General features: G+C 36.4%; 1 protein-coding gene across 1 annotated transcript in view; it reads left to right on the plus strand.

Moving 5' to 3' along the window:
* The window catches only part of LOC149800551 (uncharacterized), a 123352-nt gene that overhangs the window by 21663 nt on the left and 79431 nt on the right, over positions 1–22258 (plus strand). The window contains exons 6-8 of the mRNA XM_089954434.1: positions 523–631; positions 13390–13497; positions 20125–20265. Coding sequence (XP_089810560.1) covers positions 523–631; positions 13390–13497; positions 20125–20265 — 358 coding nt within the window. The remainder of the gene's footprint in view (positions 1–522; positions 632–13389; positions 13498–20124; positions 20266–22258) is intronic.

A 22258-nucleotide genomic window follows, 5' to 3' on the forward strand; every position in this document is an offset into this window, starting at 1 on the left:
ATGACTTCACATGCCAATTTATAGGATTATAATCAAACTTGTTCATGTGATACATTTTATGGTTTTGTGCATGATCATCTTTTTTGACTTCAATGTTTTCGGAGAGTCTTGAAAGAGAAACATCTTTAGATTTAGAAAATGCATGTTTTGTAATCTAAAGTGTCCTTTAAATCCATTCAGTAATGGTCACATGTGAACCTTGAAAAAAGTAATTTCATCCTGGGAAAACCCTGGAAATTTTTCTTTAGAAAAGCGTGGGCACCATATATTTACCTGCCATATATTTGGGCAGAAAAAAGGCATTTTAGCTAAAATGTTTCAGCATGGGAGGGTTGTCTTTGTTAGGTAGTAGTAGTTATCATAAAGTTTGGGTAAGTATTATCAAAGAAACATATTTTACTTAGAAGAAAATTGGTGTTTTACTACTACATGATTCTTATACCTTTAATATGTGTTTTGCTTCTATACAATTCTTACACTGATAAAATGTGTTGAACTGTTGTATTTTGTTTCAATTTTCAGATTTTGGATGATGCCAGCACTGTTCCTGAAGAAGATGGTTATGGGAAATTTTGACAAAAGAATTGTGGATTCTGATATAGCAGATTCTATTGATTTCCTTGTTGAAAAGGTGACACCTTTTTTGAAGTCCTTAATGGCTTTTTGCTCACCACAGTACCAAACATGCACCAACAAACAAATAGGGCAATAATTATGTTCTTTATAAAGGATGTATGGATTTTTTTGTGGATCACCTGGACATAAAGCTGAGTGGGCTTATATTTATAATATATAAGAATATATACTGACTTGGCTGAAGAAATGGCTGAATACCTTACTTTTGTGGAAATATTATCCCTGTTAGTTGGCTGCTGGGCTGCATATACTAGCATTGTCCCATCCATCACCTAGCTCCTGATCAGGTTACATCTATTCTGGTAAAGTCCAGGTGAGATAAGCAGTATATATGTATATATATAGAACTGGAAACTCTTCCAGCTTAATTGTATTTCTACTGAAATTATCCCTAAAATACAGATTTGTGGAATAATTGCAACTTACTGAACATTGGTCCGACTTTACAGAAGAATATTGACTGTTTTACTGAGAAGGTCTTGTTATGGTTGACAGGTCCATTGATAGATTTCATCTCTCCTCTTTCAGATTTCACCACTTCACTATTTAAATGTTGCTACGCATACCTATACTGAAGCTTTCTCATTTGTAGACTTTAGTATGTTAATAATCAGTCACCAGAGCGTTACACTCATATATATATGAAAAAAACCCCAAAGCATCCTTTTCCTCCACTGATGCACAAACTGGTTACATGGATCAAGCATCCCGTAACCTGTCCCAACATTATGATTTGGACAATGTATTACCTACAAACATTGCCTGATTCTGTTGCGACCAGCCTAGATCTACTACATTGGATCTTTAGGAACAAAGACCTAAACACAGTAAGTTCTCAGAAATAAATCTGTCATCCAGTCTGTTGAACCCAGTGTATGTAGGCAGTTTTGGAGACCAGACTACCCCACTGCATTCTCCATTTACAATGCCGAGCTTAGTATCTCAGCTCTCAACAGAGTCCACCTCTCATTTCTCAGTTGGTCAATACAAGGGACTCTGATTGGTAACTGCTTGGAAATCACCATTTCAAATCAGGGTGCTCCATGAGTTTTGTACTTCGCTAGCTCTGTATGTAAACAAGCCAGAAGAAGACCAATTTTCCCAATGCTCAACTGCAACATCAACACAGGGACATTTTAGGTAATCAAGAAAAGGAACCAAGGGACACAGCTTGAACACAAACCTCTGGCAAGTTATCCTGTCATAGTTCCTTATGTCAAAAACCACGGTTCATGCAAACCATAGTGGACACAAGACAAAAGAGAAGTAGTGATCACATATGTCAAAGCTTCTCCACATGACCGCATCCATCTCTCAGAAAATGACATCATCTCCATAATGCCCTATGTCTTGCCATTGATCCTGGTAGGAGGAAGGCTTCTGTTCTTTGCTGCCAAATGGAACAAGATTTGCTACTACCATCACTGCACTTGACATGTGGTTTCTGAAAGATTCTTCATCACTTTCAAAACACCTCCTTCTCTGCCCAGAGTCCCATCAGCTACAAAACATTCCAACAGATCCATTCAGAGCCACCACCTTGCAGCAAGAAATAAATAATCTTCTGCAGAAAATGGCAGTTGAAATATTGTGAAATTTAAGTTCCTAAAATTTCATTCCAGACTTTTCTTGGTCCCAAAGGTGAACAGTACTCTTTGCCCTGTCATTGATAAAAGTGCTCATTCACACTCCTTGATTCTCTGTGGAAATACCACATCACATTTTGAATACCATTCTGGAAGGAGACTTTGCGATCAGCATGTACTTAAAAGATGCATATCCTCATGTCCCAATTCATAAGGCTTCAAGGAAGTTACTGCATTTCACCTACAGTGGCATCATTGATCAATTCTGAGCAGTCCCATTTGTACACAACATCATTCCCTGGGTCTTCACTTGTCTGATGAACAATGTTATGGCTCATGTCCAGATCATCTCCAAGGTGGCAACATCGTGTTACCTTGACAACATGCTAGAAGAACAGCAGGTGAGTTATATATTCAAACATGACATGATAACACTTGTTACACCGCTTACAAATCCTGGTTTCTTTGTCATCTTGGTATCGAATGGGAGGTATGGAATTCCACACGCAGTTAAACTGAGTACATCTCCATCAGGAATGGGCATTGAAAATTAAGATGCCAATGGGTATCTGCCCATTAATAATAACCCAGGTAATAAAATGAACAACCAGGTGCTAATTACAAAAAGTATTCCAAGTTCAGATTGAGGCACAGAATAATGATTACAGTTTGAGGCTCGTGTTGAGTGCGCATTTATTCATCATCACAACGGCTTACAATGTACTATATAATTATAAAAGGGAGTACTCTTCTCTCCTTTCTCGTGCAACCTATTTAAGAATCAATGCTGATATTTAAAGCTAGACCATCCTAACTTTGTGCCTGGCCATGGTTCGTGCACCATTTTTCTCGTGACTTAAAAACACTTATTTGGAGATCCTGTTGACATTAACTAGGCCAATACCTTTTGTCGACAGCGACAGCAAGTACTGATTAAGAAGTATTTGACAAAATAAAATTTAAATACGTACTACAATTCAGATAAAAGAAAGCACAATATAAATGTCTGGTGTAACTAATGCCATTATTGCCTTAAGTTTGTGGCCCTGGAGTAAGTATTAGCTGTTCAAGTCGGGGCCGTTGTTCACATCACAGGCACTTGATTCGGGGGAAACTGATGTGTACATGTACACGATAGTTTCCCTCCGAATCAAGTGCCTGTGGTTCACATGTTTGTTTACTGGACTCTTATTAGCGGGAAACCAAATACAGATAGTTTTGTCACAGCAAAGGCAACACAAAAATATTGTTTTTGTAACATGCTTTTCTTATACCATGTTAGGAAATAATGAACAAAATATACAACCATACATAATTAAATTTTTCACTGAAATATTTATATATAAGAGAAATAATTGTTATTTAATAACACTGAAAAAAATCTTATGCAAATTGACCACGTCTGTAAATATGGTAATTTTGATTTAAATTTACATGAGATAGTTCCAATAGATGGGATTTTTTAATGTGATACCACTTGTCATAGATTCATTCTATTTTGATACTACATACATAATGGACCAGTCTAAATTGAAAATAAATGGCATCAGATATAATTAAAAAGAAAACGAAAAAAACAACTGGCTATATTGTTGTGACCATTGGATGCTATATAACTGAAAAATGTTAGAGAAGAAGGATTTTATTAAACTTAAAAACATGTTGCACCGGACCATCATTAAGGGACGAACCATGGCAGGTCAAGGATATTACAAGAGTCATAATTTGTGGACTTTATGACTATTTGTAAAAGTTACTTTAGACATGTAGACTAGTTAAAGTGAGTGTTTTGGATAAATAATTTATCAATTTCTTTTGTTTCTGTACTCTTGTATTAACTACTAATCCACATGGATTTATCCTGATTTGTGACAGAAATTTTAACTGCAGATTCAGATAAGTAGCAAAACCAAATGTATGGTAAATAAAATAAATGTGTACATTTTTCATAGTTTTCTGTAATTAATGCATGTAATATATAGATTGATCTTTTTATGCTCAGATTGTGCTTTTTGCCACTTATATTAGTAATAAATTAAACTTGTACCTCTCGTGGGGGTTGGGATGGGGCCCGGAGTGGCCGAAAATTCTGAAGCACTCACCGTTATGGATCACTGCCATCTCACCTCTGTCTGCATGGGTCCGAGTCTCCTGTTCGGCCAATGTGGGTATGTGAGAAAGTTTGCCAGTAGCTTCTTGTGGGTCGGTGGTTCTTTCCATGGTTTTCCAGGTTCTTCCTCCACCATTTATACTGGCCACCATGTAAAGCCTATCTTGTGCTGAAAAATGGCATTAAACCCTACAATGACAATGACTCTTGGGGGTTGGCATGTGTGAACCTACAACAAAGCAGTTCAGGTTCACGTTTAATACAATTTCCCTTTGATTGGGTACCTGGGTAACCAACTATTTGGATTGATGGGTACCTGGTAAAAATTTTCCAAAATTTTGACATCTTTATTGAAAGTCAGGATCATGTTGGCTTCATTACTCTTGAAGGGTTCTCTCTCAATACAAGAATTTCTTTGCCTTCTAGGCTTGCTAAATGTGGCAGCGGACCATATCATCCTAGGTTGCCTTTATATGCACCCATTACACATAATTCTTTTATCTCAATGGAGGTCAAAAGTTTGCCCACTGGACCAACCTTTCCCCATTTGCACAAATATGAGGTACCATCTGCAGACTTGGAGCGACCTATCTTGGCTCAATGCGATTACCTCAGGTACAACCATCAGAGGTCACAGTTGGTACGGATGCAAGTACAGATGGATGAGGGAGAGCACACATACTACCATCTTTCTGGGACACCAGTGGAGTGTGGTCTCACCAGGACTGGCATCTACATATCAATATTCTTGAGATGCAGGCCATTTTTGAAAGACTTGCACAGGAAATTTTAACTGGAAAGGGAGTCTTCATTCTGTCCAACAGCTTTAAAGTGGTGTCTTGTCTGAAATTACAGCCAACTATATGTGAAATAGCTAACTTCCTTCTCAGGCTCTTTGATGAGAAACTACAGCCATCTATACATGAAATAGCTAACTTCTTTCTCTGGCTCATTGTTGAGAACTACAGCCATCTATACATAAAATAGCTAACTTCCTTCTCTGGCTCTTTTATGAGAAAATGTTGTCACCAAGCACAATCAAAGGTTACTGCTCCATGATTGTTGACACCTTTCATCATCATGGAAGAGAAGATATGTAACAAAACAAAAAATTAATCTGACCTCCTCTCCAACTTTGATTATACATGACTAAAAGTGTTGGCCCTATACCCAAAATGGGTACTAACCTGGTTAAACAAAACACCATTTGAAGAACTGGTTTCAGAGGCATCTTTGGCTCACCTTTCATACAAAACCTGATTCCTTATCACACGAGTGATGGCAAGCAGAATTAGCGAAATAATGCCCTATCAGGGTACCAGAATTACATGCAGGTCTGACAAGACGGGTCAGTTTCATTTATGATGGTTCCCTCTTTCATTGCTAAGAACAGGCTTCCATCCATAAGCAACCAGACCTTGTACTGAAATCTTTGGCTACTCTGGACACTTCCTTTCATTAGTCATGGGGGGTGGGCAAAAAACCCACCCACCCCTGACTTAAATATATGCCTCAAACTTGCCACCCTTACGATTTTACCATAAGTCTTATAAAAATGACCTTTGAAATACTGACTTACTGAATAAAATTCAAAATTACGGTAATTTGATTGTTGTGGTAAAATCCGGATACTGACTTGGATGTGCTTGATTTGGATCGTGGGTTTCATGTTAGATTTCTTAGAGTTGTCAGTGAAGCAGAATACCTCAAATGCTTAACCTGCAATACTTGTTTCATGCAAAATGTCTGCATGATCAATCTGTTGCTTATAGAATGTTCAAGGTGAATGGAACAATAAGCCTTTTAAAAAGTTAATAGTACAGAAGATGAAATTTTCATTTTTTTGGACATGATTGAGTAGGTCTCATGGTGAGAAATATGATTGCCATTATTTGGAGTCGATAAAAATCGAATTATTTCATCAACTTGAGAGACAGCAAGAAGCCATTAGCTCCGTAGGGTTTGAAACCGCAGTTTGTAAAACTACTGGAGGTAATTAAGGTCTAAGTTTACTTTTCAAACTTTTTAGTTGAACATAATGTTTATCGTTGCTGCATCAGTCTCGAATACAGCTTTTTAAATGCATGTTTTTCAACTTTACAATAGCAGTATATGATATTTTGTAACACCTTAATGAAAATTGGTCTAACTTACAAACTAACTTACTTGGGTTTGCAAGTCTGACATGTAGCATGTAGAAGCTGTAAACAGCCCTGCTTAGATCTCCTTGAGGCTGCTTATACAACAAAATCTCATTCAGTGAATTAAAAGGCGCATTGTGCTAATTTGCACATTTGAACTTCACAAATTTGAACAGCCCAGTTTATTTCATGTTACAGGCAAATCAAAGAGATGCTAGATGCATGTTTCATCACACATCATTATCTTGAATGAGAATGTTCAAGCAATCTGTATTGAAGAATATTGACAAGTTTATGAATAGCAGCAACATTTCTTTCCAGTCAGATTTTACTCCATATATTAAATGCAAATCATGCTGATTTCAGTTCTAAGAATAGTATTCAGGTGTGATTCATGTTTTAAGGTGATCCAGGAAGCAATCAGCCAAGCAAGCAGTGTCCAGCAAAAATAAATTACAGAACTCCTGATTGACAAAGTTTTACTTTGTGAAGCACTGCAATAAGGGGGAATATTTAATTCTTTGCACCTGGTGCAACAACATACCAACATACCACATATATTCACTTATAAATTAACCTTTTTGCTAAAAAATGTATTAATGCAGAGCAGAGGTTATCTTATAAGCAAGATATAAATGAAATTAAAATCTGACCTCACTCCCTTAGCTTGTAAAGGTAAACGTGTTGTTTTCTCAATTTACAATGTTTTGATAGAGTGCTAATCAGATAAATACAACCTTTAGGATGTAAGAGTAGAGCTGCTTTTTTCCACAGTGGATAAACCATTGAGTGTTTAATACCATGTTTTGAATCCCTTTGTTCATACTACACACCTGTTATTTGTGGCAATCCTTTGATGGTTTTTGAAAGTGTCTCGTACAGACCCCAAGCTCAACTTCTACATAAATAATTGTCCAATTTTATGAATAGTTTTCCGTCAGTTACAGTGTACCTTTCTCACTTTAGATATCATACATTTTGAATTGCTACACTTGTGTACTTTAACCAAAATGGTGAAAAGAAAACACACTGTGTATGATGGAGCATATAAGTTAAAGCTTTGCAGAGAAAAACAACAATAGTGCTGCATAAAATGAATTTGGTGTGTCGGAGAAACAGCTGCATGACTGGCATGAGAAAAAGTAAATTCTGTTTGATAGTTCCAGATGTCTGAAGAAAATTTGAAAAATAGAAAGCCCTTATGTAAATTGGAAGTTTTTATTTAAACTAGTGGGTTCCAGAGCAGCTTGTTTCATGCACATATGATGCAGTCGGTGAAACAGAATTTGCTCGATATCAATCATACCAAGCTGTGATCCCTGGCAGCACCATGTTGGTACTACAACCATTAGATGTTTGTCTAAACAAGCTCTTCAAGGCAAATATGCATAAAGAGTGGCAAAAGAAGGGCCCAAAGAATTGACAAAGGCAAGAAAGTGTGAAGCGTTCAGGGATTGAGTTAGTATCTCCATGGGCATGTAATGAATGGAAGAAAATTCTAAATGAGATTGTGGTCAAATCATTTAAGAAATATATTAACAGTGCAATGGATGTGATGGAGGATGACAAATTTTCAGTGATATCATTTGAGATAATCAGATGAGGACCAAGTCGGATAATGTTTATGACAAACGGATGACAGTTGAGGAATTCAGAACTTTATTTGGTAGCTCTGATGATGAATTCTTGGGCTTTGAACCAGATGATATTAATATGAATTGCAAAAACATTGACTTTACTTTGTTTATAACTATACTTTTGGAATTAATATATTATGTGGTATTGTGAATTTCATCATTCTGGATTACCATTTTTATACCTCTATATGATATAATTAAATGCATAGATTAAATATATAAATGGATTCAAAATGATGAGCATTATGGATTTCATTATGTGGACAAATTATAAGTTGTCAGTTTATTTGTACATAACTCAATAATACAATGTATTTATTCTACATTGTCTTTATTTGTCCTATCTCTGTCTATCCATCTATCCATTTTGACTTGTTTACTTTTCCCCTAGTGCAGCTTCAACACACTTACCAGATGTTACCCCTTGCAGATGGATTTGACTTGCAAAAAACACTTCCACTTATAGGATTGTCGTAGAGAAATTTTCCTTTTGTAGCCATAGTATGAGGGGGGTTGACTTATAATTGAATCAGCTTATAAGCAACTATATATGGTAAGTCATTCTCGGGTGTATGATCCATTGAAATAGAAGTATCACCTGTATGTAACATTTGACATACTGAGCTGAACATTTCAGTCAGTTCTCTTTATTACTGTTTGTTATCTTGTTCAATACTGTTTATTGATCCACGCCTTTCATGATGATTTTAGCAATGACAAGATTGATTGAAAGAAAATAATAAACACACACTCGTATTTGCACATGTGATTTGTGGTGATAAAGTGTTAACACCTGTACTGGATCAAGATGTTTATTACTACTGTATTACCTAGAAAACCCCATCAAACTTTAAATTATTTTGTCTCCACTGGCTCCCCCAGTGAAAAATGGTCCATCCCAAATTTGTGTATATTCATTTTTCTATTGAGATGAGCATGTCCTGGTCCAGCTGCATCAGTTCTGACAATGCCAGTGTTATGGTCTTAGATCTAAACCAGGATTTACTTTTAGAATTCAGGAGGGAAGTTTAACAACAGTTCCATCCAGTTTCTAGTGAGTGCTAAGATGTAGACTAATGCCACATATATTATAATAATTACCTTTAAACACTAATGACACTTGTATTACCTTTACCCCCCCCCGTTGAAACTATTGAGAGTAGCAAAGACTGCATCTGTATAGGCCTATGTTTTGCCAAGCAATGGTTATTAAATACAGAAACTTAAATTAAGGTCTGTTTAATGTCTTTGTGATTGTGCTTGAGTGTTTGCATAATGTGCATGGTGATATTTGACAATACTAAGTCTTCTATATTTTTTAATTGTTAAGTTTATTAAATGCTTTAAAGAAAACTTATTTTCTTTCAGTAAATTTGAATGTCCAATCCTTTTTTCATAATTTATATGTAAAGATAGTTTATTCTTAATTGGATGTCTGTTTTTTATCATATGCACTGACCCCTCTTGGGACCTGAAAACACACTTTTTGAATATCAGAAAAAGCCCCAACACTGTCTTGGATTATTGAAGGTACGATTCTTTACCAGGTATAGTTGGTCCTAAAATAAAATGTTGCCTCACACATTGAATAAGGCTACCACGTCAGCCATCTTAAAAGTCTTGTCATTGCTGTTACTCCCAAATGGATGTTGGTATCAGCATGGGGTTTTCAATTTGAGACTTCTTATGATGTCTTGTTATTGCTGTTACTCCCAAATGGATGTTGGTATCAGCATGGGGTTTTCACTTAGAGACTTCTTATGATGTATTGTTATTGCTGTTACTCCCAAATGAATGTTGGTATCAACATGGGGTTTACACTTAGAGACATCTTATGATGTCTTGTTATTGCTGTTACTCCCAAATGAAGGTTGGTATCAGCATGGGGTTTTCACATAGAGACTTCTTATGATGTATTGTTATTGCTGTTACTCCCAAATGAAGGTCGGTATCAACATTCACTTAGAGACTTCTTTGATGTCTTGTTATTGCTGTTACTCCCAAATGGATGTTGGTATCAGCATGGGGTTTTCAATTTGAGACTTCTTATGATGTCTTGTTATTGCTGTTACTCCCAAATGGATGTTGGTATCAACATGGGGTTTACACTTAGAGACATCTTATGATGTCTTGTTATTGCTGTTACTCCCAAATGAATGTTGGTATCAGCATGGGGGTTTTCACATAGAGACTTCTTTGATGTCTTGTTATTGCTGTTACTCCCAAATGAAGGTCGGTATCAACATTCACTTAGAGACTTCTTTGATGTCTTGTTATTGCTGTTACTCCCAAATGAAGGTTGGTATCAACATTCACTTAGAGACTTCTTTGATGTCTTGTTATTGCTGTTACTCCCAAATGAAGGTTGGTATCAACATTCACTTAGAGACTTCTTTGATGTCTTGTTATTGCTGTTACTTCCAAATGAATGTTGGTATCAGCATGGGGGTTTTCACATAGAGACTTCTTTGATGTCTTGTTATTGCTGTTACTCCCAAATGAATGTTGGTATCAGCATGGGGGTTTTCACATAGAGACTTCTTATGATGTCTTGTTATTGCTGTTACTCCCAAATGAATGTTGGTATCAGCATGGGGGTTTTCACATAGAGACTTCTTTGATGTCTTGTTATTGCTGTTACTCCCAAATGAAGGTTGGTATCAACATTCACTTAGAGACTTCTTTGATGTCTTGTTATTGCTGTTACTCCCAAATGAAGGTTGGTATCAACATTCACTTAGAGACTTCTTTGATGTCTTGTTATTGCTGTTACTCCCAAATGAAGGTTGGTATCAACATTCACTTAGAGACTTCTTTGATGTCTTGTTACTGCTGTTACTCCCAAATGAATGTTGGTATCAGCATGGGGGTTTTCACATAGAGACTTCTTTGATGTCTTGTTATTGCTGTTACTCCCAAATGAATGTTGGTATCAGCATGGGGGTTTTCACATAGAGACTTCTTATGATGTCTTGTTATTGCTGTTACTCCCAAATGAATGTTGGTATCAGCATGGTGGTTTTCACATAGAGACTTCTTTGATGTCTTGTTATTGCTGTTACTCCCAAATGAAGGTTGGTATCAACATTCACTTAGAGACTTCTTTGATGTCTTGTTATTGCTGTTACTCCCAAATGAATGTTGGTATCAGCGTGGGGGTTTTCACATAGAGACTTCTTTGATGTCTTGTTATTGCTGTTACTCCCAAATGAATGTTGGTGTCAGCATGGGGTTTTCAAAGAGAGACTTCTTTGATGTCTTGTTATTGCTGTTACTCCCAAATGAAGGTTGGTATCAACATTCACTTAGAGACTTCTTTGATGTCTTGTTATTGCTGTTACTCCCAAATGAATGTTGGTATCAACATTCACTTAGAGACTTCTTTGATGTCTTGTTATTGCTGTTACTCCCAAATGAATGTTGGTGTCAGCGTGGGGGTTTTCACATAGAGACTTCTTATGATGTCTTGTTATTGCTGTTACTCCCAAATGAAGGTTGGTATCAACATTCACTTAGAGACTTCTTTGATATCTTGTTATTGCTGTTACTCCCAAATGAAGGTTGGTATCAACATGGGGGTTTTCACTTAGAGACTTCTTATGATGTCTTGTTATTGCTGTTACTCCCAAATGAATGTTAGTATCAACCTGGGGTTTTCACTTAGAGACTTCTTTTGATGTCTTGTTACTCCCAAATGAATGTTGGTATCAGCATGGGGTTTTCACTTAGAGACTTCTTTGATGTCTTGTTATTGATGTTACTCCCAAATGAAGGTTGGTATCAACATGGGGTTTACACTTAGAGACTTCTTATGATGTCTTGTTATTGCTGTTACTCCCAAATGAATGTTGTTATCAGCATGGGGTTTTCACATAGAGACTTCTTATGATGTCTTGTTATTGCTGTTACTCCCAAATGAAGGTTGGTATCAACATGGGGTTTTCACTTAGAGACTTCTTTGATGTCTTGTTATTGCTGTTACTCCCAAATGAAGGTTAGTATCAACATGGGGTTTTCACTTAGAGACTTCTTATGATGTCTTGTTGGTCCTAATGTAAATGGTCTAATGTTAATTGTCTTGAAAATCTTATTATTGTTGTATCAATGAAGAGATCATACTGATATGAAGTTTTCACTAAAAGAATAATTATGATGTCTTCGTAGTCGTAATTGATAATTGTATAGCTTTGATAAAAAAAATCTTGCTTTGCTGCTCCTTTTTCTGGATGGTCTGACATGGAAGAAAAAACATTTGCAAATGGTCTGTCATGATAGACTACTTGGTGTTCTGGTAGATAATAACATATCATGGACTGAACATGTCAAACATATCAGTCAAAAAGTCAATTCAAGTTTATGGCTTCTCAATAGGATAAGACATTTTCTCTCTGAAAGGCAGAGAAAACTATTTTATAAGTTACATACAACCCTATTTAGATTACTGTAATACATTATGGGGTAATTCAAAGGATAAACCATAGCAAACCATCTTCAAAAATGACCATTAGGTCTGATATCAGTTCAGAAAGAAAGAAAGGAAAATTTAGCTGGTAAGTTAAAAATATTACCTATTAAAGACCGAATCTGTTTGAAAAAAGCCAAATTAATGTACAGGATATCCCATAATAGTGCTCCTGAAAATTTACAATCACTATTCAAGTATAGGCTACCTGGTAATACTCCCCACCTGCGATTCATGTCTACCAAACAGTATAAAATTCCCAAACCAAATAAGGAGTTATTGAAAAAAAGTTTCCAATAATCTGGAACTCTGCTCTGGAATAGTATTCCAGACGAGATTAAAAATGCCCACTCTATTTCCTTCTTCCAAACCCAATATATCCAGTGGCTTCAGAAATGCAGCTAAAATAAATAAATTCCCTTGTATGAAGGCCTCAATGAAGATTAGTTCTTAGCTAATTGTGTTACCCTCTTTAAATAAGGTCATTATTATTACTAAAAGATTTCTGACATCTAGTTGGTCCTAAATGCAAATGGTACTGATTTATATACAATGTTTGATGAATTTCTGTTCAGCAACTTAGCAGGAGATGTAGTTATGGACAAATAGATAGTCAGGAAGTCAGAGGGTATAATAACATCCTGTGTTAAATCATGCGGATAGAAAGGATATCAAGGACAATAAGTTAATTAATATTATTAGATTTAAAATAGTGATATTGTTTTATCATTTGATGTATGTTCCTGTGAAAGATATCATAGTTTTTAAATTTCCATCAGTAAAGTTTTATCATTGCTTCCTAACCTCCATTTTGCAGCTGGATAGCCTGTCTCAACAGGAGTTGGCCTCCAGATTAACCCTGAACTGTATGAGCAGCTATGTGGAGCCACAAAAACTTGCTGGTGTTGAGATTACCATTATGGATGTAAGTGCAAGGTTTTAGGTCAAGGAACTTCAAACTTATAAAATATAGTAGGATGTGAAAATCCATTCCAAGGAGACAAATGGTATGTCAGGGACTAGACTTGAAAATCACAACCACAGACTCAGTCCTCTGGAGTCTGATTTTATGTGGGACACATAATTTTTCTTAACCACCAGTTCAATATGTAACTATTGTAAAACTCCTCAAAACCAACACCTCAGGATGCCGGAATCCCCTCAAGACTGATTTTTCTTGGTCCCAAATGTTTCCTCCTGTAATATCATCATTTATTCCCCAGTAAATTGAAACCCTGTAGTCCTAAACACTGAGGCAAATTTTATCCCAAATTTAAATTTTGCACATAAAATTAGCCCATAAAACTGAAACTAAGTTGAAATTTGGAAATATATTTAGCAACTCAATTTCTGACACATGCTGGAAAAGATTGATTATGGTTAACAGGTCAGTTTGTGGTCTGATCTGTGAAATAAGGATTCAGAAACTGTCCCTAGAGCATGTGTGGTTAATTTAAATACTTAACATGCATGCTGTCACATATTAGGGTTGACAGTAGGCTAATCTGAAGTCTTTGCACCATACCAGCTTTCAAGGCTGATTACATGTAATAATAAATTCTTGTAGGTAAGCCATTTAAGAAGGGGTGTTTATCTGTTGATTGATGCTATTCATTTGTATATGTGATTAATATAGCATTGATTACTTGTTTTCTAAATTAAATATCAGGGCATTATTAACCAGGCATGTGGCCTCACTTTTCATTTTTTGCCGACAGATACAGACAAAGCAGTTTGTCTTCACTCACGTAAGTGATGTTTTGCATGTAGTACTTAGGGTGAGAAATTGAAACCACTTGTAATTGGCATGGCTCAGAAACCCCTTTGTTTTAAGGACTTTAATGTTGCCTGTTTGCCAGTTAGATACATAGCTAACAGGCAGTCATGGATGGCTACACAGATATTCATAAAATGGAACAGACTTAAAAGTGTGAGGGAAAGAACATATGTGAAACTTGATATATTTGATATTAGTTTTTTCATGAACTCTCAAAAAATAGTTTGCATTTGACAATTTGTACTCCTAGAGTAAGACAAGAGTTATTACTACAGGGTAAATTTTGAGATGATTATATCCTCTGTGTGCCCTTCCTTGAAATTTTGCTATAGTTTCTGCTGGGACACCATATCCACCACCATTGTATTGTGCATGTACTTGCAGGATCTGAGACACAACAGTGATACAAATCCAATCAGTCTGACATAATTCTTCTGAAACTTTAAATTTTCAAGCTAATCTTCCTGCCACCAGGTAGTTATAGTGTTAAAAAGCTGGAATGCACTATTGTATCCAAAGTAGACCATTGATATTGTTTTTTTGATTACACTCCATTGATTTTGCTGAAGTTTTCTTCTAGATATATGTCTTATGTTCATGCTTGAATTCCCATGAAACTTGGCATATATATGCATCCAAAATGAATCCAATATTATAACACTTAAAGTTCATTTTATTTTACCATTTTCTTTATTATCATGAAACTTGGTTTATGCATGCAGCACTTTAAAAGACTTCACAGCTATACTTACCAAAAAAAAAAATAAGATGATTTCTGTACACAGTTGTCTTCAAGTACATTGTTTGATTATAATATAGGAGATACCCAGTACCTCAAATATCTAACCCTTAGAAGTCCAAAAAGATGTTGACTGGGTTTGTGTTAGCATTAAAAGTGCTAAAATGTTTTTTGCATACTGAGGTGGAAGTCAGATGAAACTGATGAAAGTGATCTTCCCATGAGCAGAGGGATTGGTGCCTAATCCCATTATTTGCCATCTACTATTTCTGCTCAGGAATAGTCCACATGTTTTTTTCTTCATTTTTTTTGTGCATTCCAGAGACTTGACATTCTTTGCCACTAATGAACCCCAAACAGCTCTTGCCCACTCTTCCACCACTACTTATCATGCCAGAACTGAACAGATTACCGGGCCAGTACTGCCAGTGCATAGTGGCTTACATTGGCCAGTCCTAGACAACCCAGCACTTCATGTACAGGCTGGTACTGGCTATGTTGAACTATCTCTTAATATTTGTCACTGGGTTCAGAACCTGTCTCATGGCATATCCATGCCTCATCTCAACTTCCAGTGTCATTGTTTATATGTATTGTGATCTGTCCTGGATCCAAGATGTAAATGCCATCTGATGGATTTGGTAATCAAACCTCCCATGATATCTAGTACCAGACCTATGAAGACACCAAAAACTAGCTTTGGACCATTTCTTCAGCTGTCCCAGCTCCACTTGATCCAACAATGTTTAGGAATGCCAAAGTATTTGTACCTGCATTGAAGAAATCTTCTGGCTACTGCTTCCAGAGTTCTGTAATCTTAATACTGCTCCATCATTGGGCACCTTTAGAACACCTGTATAAGTTTATGTATAACCAAGATAGACCAGCCTTGCTTGCTACTGTAGTCTGGTCAAGTCACTAGCATCTAACACAGCTTTAGAAGGCAAAAGGCCTCTCCTTTCACATTAATAACTCCTGTGTAACCTTCATTGACCTGGACTTGTGCTAAATGAATGGTCAGAAGGGTCTGGTTTGATCCAGTGGCTGGTGACAAAGGGCTTTGCAGGGTCCATTATAGGATATGTAAATTTGTAGTTCAATACTAACCTCAAAATTTGAGCTGGCAAAGCAACTGAATGCAAGAAAATCACATATCATGTTTTCAAGCTGTAACATTATTTCTACATTAAATTCCTATATTCAAAATATTTATAAACTGCACATTCAGTTTCAGTGTTCTCAGACTGTATAGGTCACCATTGTGTTTAAGAAAATCTGTCTGGTGTGTTAGGAACTGTTGTAATTAAGTGAACCTATTTTGATAGGCTTGGAACTTTACAAAGGATATGTTCTCAGATTTTGGTGGTTAGGGTTAATTAATAATGGATAATGCTTTACTCAAGTATATTACCCTGTGCATCCCTGGCAAGAGAAATGCCATAAAATCAGCATAAATGTAACTCCCCTCATTGGGCTTCAGTGCATGTGGGAGCATAGGCAACATACCAAACAAAAGATAAATAGTAGGAAATCATTTCCAAAATGGATATTAAAAGGATCAGTTTGACCAGGGGAACTGTCTCTTTACATCAGCTGCAAATGGGAACCAGGGGAACTGCGTCTTTACATCAGCCTCCAGATGAAAGCTGTCATCAATGCTTTTTAGTCCAAGGACAGACTCGGTGAGAAGACAGTCCTGATTAAGTTGGACACCTCCATAATAGTGACTTACCACCTCAAAGGGGACTGCTGCCAACTTCAGATCAACATACAAATCAGGCACATTCCCAGTAGACTTATTGTCCTAGCCAGTGTTCTGCCCAGAAAGGGTCAGAATATCCACATTGACTTGCCCTTTTATTCAATGGTTTTTCATTGGATTTGTGCACTTTGGGGATATCTGATGACTGACTTTTTGCATAAGGTAGAACCACAAATGATGACCAGTTCTGAAGCCAGAATCTTGGGACACGGATCCACTATGGGTCAGCTGGTAAGGGTTATGGGCATTTGACTACACTCTCCCTTCCCCTCGATACAAGAGAGATAATTTAGATCTTTGGTTATGGAGAGATTCTTGAGAGCAAGAAGGCCCTTTGCTGAAGGCTTTTTGGGGAAAGTGGCATGTTTTCATGGACTGGTGTCATAGCATTAACATCGTGCCTTTGAGTGCCTAGATCCCTCGACAAGCTGACTTTATTCTCTGACTCTACAAGGAGAAAAAGTGGGCACCAGTTACAATTAAAGGCTTCTGCTGTATGACTATTTGACTCATTCATGGCAGAAGAGATAATGGTCATGATAAAGATGTTTCAGACCAACAAGCCAGTTTTGATATTATTAGACCAAGTTACCCTCATCCTGATTCCAAAAAAGAATCTGTCTTTGGACAGTTCAAGCCATTAGCCTTAACCTCACCGAGGCTGTTATCAAACAAAACCTAATTCCTGAAAGCTTTCCACACCCTTTCAGTCAACCTAAACTATCTTCAGTTCAGATTGGATGTTTCAGTGATCCTAATGATACAAGCAGGCATTGTAGCCACGAATCTGTTACTGTTAGTAGTCAGGGGGCAAGGGCAATCAGAATTGTAATCTGCTCCCTCTTGTCTTTAGGTAGCCGTGCATGACCCAGTCCGCATGCTCAAGCACTCCTTGAAGCACAAAGAGACAAGTCAAAACAGGTTGTCACCTCCCAAGCCCAAAGTTTGTGGCTTAAGTGGGTTATACACTCAATGTACTTTGTCATTTCAGAAGATCAGATTCACCTTGTGAAGATTGCAGCTCATGAAATTAGAGTGTTCTTTTTGAGCCTCTTGTTCAAATGCAACATTTTGATCCTAGACATCATGAAAGCTGTTGGCTTGCATGCAGAGTCAGATTTCTTGTCCTAGAGACCAAACCAAAATCAGGCGACCACCAGACCCAGTTAAACCAATACAACCTTTAAGTGTCCCTGGATTGGCCAGTGAATTTTGCCAGTGAAAAGACTTCTGTAATCCTCATCTTAACCTGATAGAGCAATCACATGACCATAGGTTGTGTTGCTTTAAGTATGAGAGTCAGGTATCATTAATATAGGGAATCCAGACTTTCTTTCCTAGAAGGATCCCAGAAGTATGAGTAGGAAGCTCAGCATTCCCTCCTTCTGTTTCCTATTCTCCTGAAGTTAATATGATCAGGGAATATATTCAAAGGGAAGGCAGTTTTTTTACAGTAAACTATTTTCTGAGAATACTTTAACTTTAATATTACTTAAAGACCCTTTCATCTATCCCACTATGTAAACTGCGCTTAAAAACTGAGGACACTGATTGGCCAGGGGAGGTAATGGTCAAGAGTTATTGCCCTTCACTGACATGACGCACTGAAAAGGTGAATTTTCTTCTTTTAGTATGCAGGATTCAGGAGTTTGCGGGCTTATATCCCTGATGATAATGCAGTTGGGAAAGTATTATCAGAGAAACATAATTTACTAGAAAAATTTGCTTTCTCGTAAGTCTTTGAATATATGTGGAGGTCTCATACAATCAAGGTTATAAGAAGGCTGCAGTTAAGTCTGCACCACAACTCCACATAACACTTGTCAGTCCATGTGAATACAGCTAGTGTGGAGAAGAAGCTTCCACAAACTCTTTCTTTACGCTGACAGACATATGGCCACAGGAAGAAACTAAATTTAGTTTTGATACCTCATGAACTTGTAGCATCAGTTACAGAATGAATCATATAATGCAAGTAATGATCATAACAGTATGACAAATAAGAAGCCGAATTCTAGTGGCAAGAAATTTGAATCTGGTTCACTTAGCTTATGTGTCTTCTTAGAATAACATTTTGTTCTTATTACAATGTGGCAGGGGCACATGAGATATGCAAGTCTTTTCTTGCCCATCTAACACAAATCTCCCACTGAATTGCAGTTCTTTCTTTTCTTGTCTTGGTATAGTTCTCTTGGGTCCATTTATTATGTGTCTTTTGTCTTTTGTTGTCATGTGATCTTTGACGATTTCTTAATATCATACAACACACTTTACCAACAACAACACCTTCAGTACAGATGCGACTTATGATTTAATTTTTAAAAAAAATCATCTTTGAGATTTTGTTTTGACTAGTCACAAATGTTACATTTGAAAGGACATTTCTGACTGACTGAAAGTGGAAATTCAATCTCTGGCTCCAGCTCAGAGTTCTATAATCTGTACACTTCATTGCAGATAGGGACTACTATCTTGACTCTACTGGTATTATGGTCCAGAGGAAGTTTTTTAATAAAATCATTAGGTCTGAATGTATTTTTCCCTATAACAGGTGCTTGCATTATTTGTCAGTCATGATTATTAATTTATTAATGAAAATTACTTAAAAATGCATGTTTTGCATACTTCATGGTACAGAAGCATGATGTTTATTTGAAATCCTAGGTGAGTAATAATCCAGGATTAAAGATTAAGGTTACATAGGAAAAGGAGCCACTTTGACCCCATCAGGTCATAAACAAAGATATGTACAATCGTGTGAAAAACGATAAAAGTGAATTGTAAGCTAGTTTGAAAAAGTTATTTAAAAGCTCTATATTTGGTTAAATCTGATGTAAAATATAATGTCTTACAAGGCGTATTGATTAATTGATCTTCATTTGTGAACAGTGGTCCCCGGATATATTAGGATACTTCTTAAGGGAGGGCAACCTCTGAAGAGATGCAACCATTTACTGCATAAAAATAGGGTACATTTAGTATTTATTCACCTATTATCAGAGGCCATCCCTAAAAAGAGGATCACTTCCAGTTTTATAAACAAATTCGATCCACAACAGAAAGACATAAATGAATTTAAATATATTTATTGAATTTTTTTAATGTATTTTCTTTGTAAGATATGGAATGTACAGAAAATTCTTCTCTCTTGATCTTTTATATCAATAAGACCAACAATATTTTAACTCACATCATTCGGTCAGTTGGCAAGGTATGAAATACTAATTAAAAACAGTTCTGACTATATTGTAATTGTGATATTTATTTTCGACAGGTGTTTGATGACTGTGCTTTGTCTCAGGAAGTGAAGGAAGAAATGTACAAGTGTTATCCTAATGCAAAAAGAGCTCATCTCAAATCAGGAGGCAACTTTCCATACCTGAGTAGAAGCACAGATGTTAATATATTTATCCAGGTATTTTCTGAAAAGCAATATGTCTTGTAGAGAAGAAGATAGGTTGTAATGTTCCTTTTTCCTATAGAACCATTTGTTTCATTTATAGATAGCAAAAGGCAATTAGGATTGTGATAACTGGTTACTATGACTTACATGTCAAACTGAAGAAAATTGTACATGTAGTGATCATTTTTCAGGTAGATTAATAGTACAGCCATATTTATTTTCCTGCTAGACTATTGGAATAGTCCTGCTGAGTATTGTGTGTGGACATAAAATTAATATTGTTGTTGTTGTTGTAATAGGGTTTAACGCCATTTTTCAGCACATGATAGGCAATACATGGCGGCCAGTATTAATGGTGGAGGAGGAACCCAGGAAATCCCCGGAAAGAACCACTGACCCTCAAGAAGCTATTGGCAATCTTTCTCACATACCCATATTGGCCGAATCTGAGACTCGAACCCACGCAGACAGAGGTGAGATGGCAGTGATCCGTAACAGATAGTGCTTTAGACCACTCGGCCACTCAGGGCCCCTAAAATTAATATGGATGAATCCTTGTTTTATTTTCATTGTATTAAACCCACCCCCACTTGAATAAAATTGTAATAATAAAATATGTAAAATCAATTTTGGATTGTTTACAGAAATAGGGCCAGTCCTTTGAATGTTTTATGTGCGGAAAACATTTAAGAGACTCAAGGATAGTTGAAGGGAATACAAGCCTGGAAATTTACTCATCAGGTTTATCTTGATACATTCCTCCAAATGGACAAGCTACACAGAACCCTTCATGAAACATTAAATATAAATACCAAAAATTCCAAGTAGTCTAGTATGCTTTCAATGTCAGCACTACAATGCTGGGCAAAAAGAGTATTTAATCAGCTATCTTGAAAAACGAGTCAATTCAGGGTTTTGCTTTATGCCAAAGCAATGTTTGGTGGAAACAATTTAGGATACCAAAGACACTTTTGTAACAGTTATTTATTTCAGCATATTATTTATCAGAATTAGAGTGGTTAGATTTCTTTAGTACTTCAGTTGACTCTTTAACAGAGATGCTCTGATCTTTTTGATAACAATTGTTGGAAGTGTTATAAGAAACTGGAGATAATAAGACAAGATAATGAGCTGTTTATAAATATTTGCAGCTTTAGTGTGCATGGTGGTCTATATCATTTTTTTGCACAGCATTGCCTGCAGGAAAACAAGAAATTGGTAGTTATGTGGTCATTGTCCCCTGTTGCCTGCTACCAGCTGGAGTACTGGGAACTGGATGTATCAAGAAAGTGTGCAATGTCTGTCATAAGCAATAGCTTAGTTGACAATGGTCAGAAACTTTCAGTACAATTTTCTCAACTAAGGTCTTGCTAATATAAAGATTCAAAGATAATATGATTGTAATAATAAATGTGTATGCAAGAGTTTACAAAAACTGCATGAAATCTTCTAAGTAAATCAAGCAGCTGAATTCTGTAAAATATGGTATATGGAATGTACTGTACAGATTGCCAAATGCCCCTTCAACTGACCAGCTCATGAGCCATGAGAAATAATGGTAAGTATCTAAAACAATTTGTGTAGTCTTGTGTTGTGGACAAATATGTATGTAATAAATTGCAATGTTTTATTACTAGGTGAGATCAGACTCCAAACAACACAACTGCCAACATACCAATACAGATTTGGGACCAGCTTATAGGACTTCTACTTGAATTGAAGTTTTACAGCAAAGCTGGTTGACATCAAACAAAATTATGAATGCCAGAGTTTTCACAAACCAGAAGAATGCCTATTCCATTTTGATCAAGAGACATAACTCTGTAAACTGTGATCAAAGTTAGGTCATCATCCATCTTATCTGAGCTATTGTAAAGTTAAAGCTTCAATTTGAATTTGGTTTGAAATGTAATAAATGTGCAAGCTGGAGTGTTCCTAAGTATGTGCATCAGCAATGCCAATTCTAAGATGATCGGGGGCTGTAACTCTTGAGAACAGGTTGTGA

The sequence above is a fragment of the Sinohyriopsis cumingii genome, chromosome 4 (genome assembly GCF_028554795.1).
Source record: "Sinohyriopsis cumingii isolate HCF-2022 chromosome 4, ASM2855479v2, whole genome shotgun sequence".
NCBI classification, from domain to species: domain Eukaryota; kingdom Metazoa; phylum Mollusca; class Bivalvia; order Unionida; family Unionidae; genus Sinohyriopsis; species Sinohyriopsis cumingii.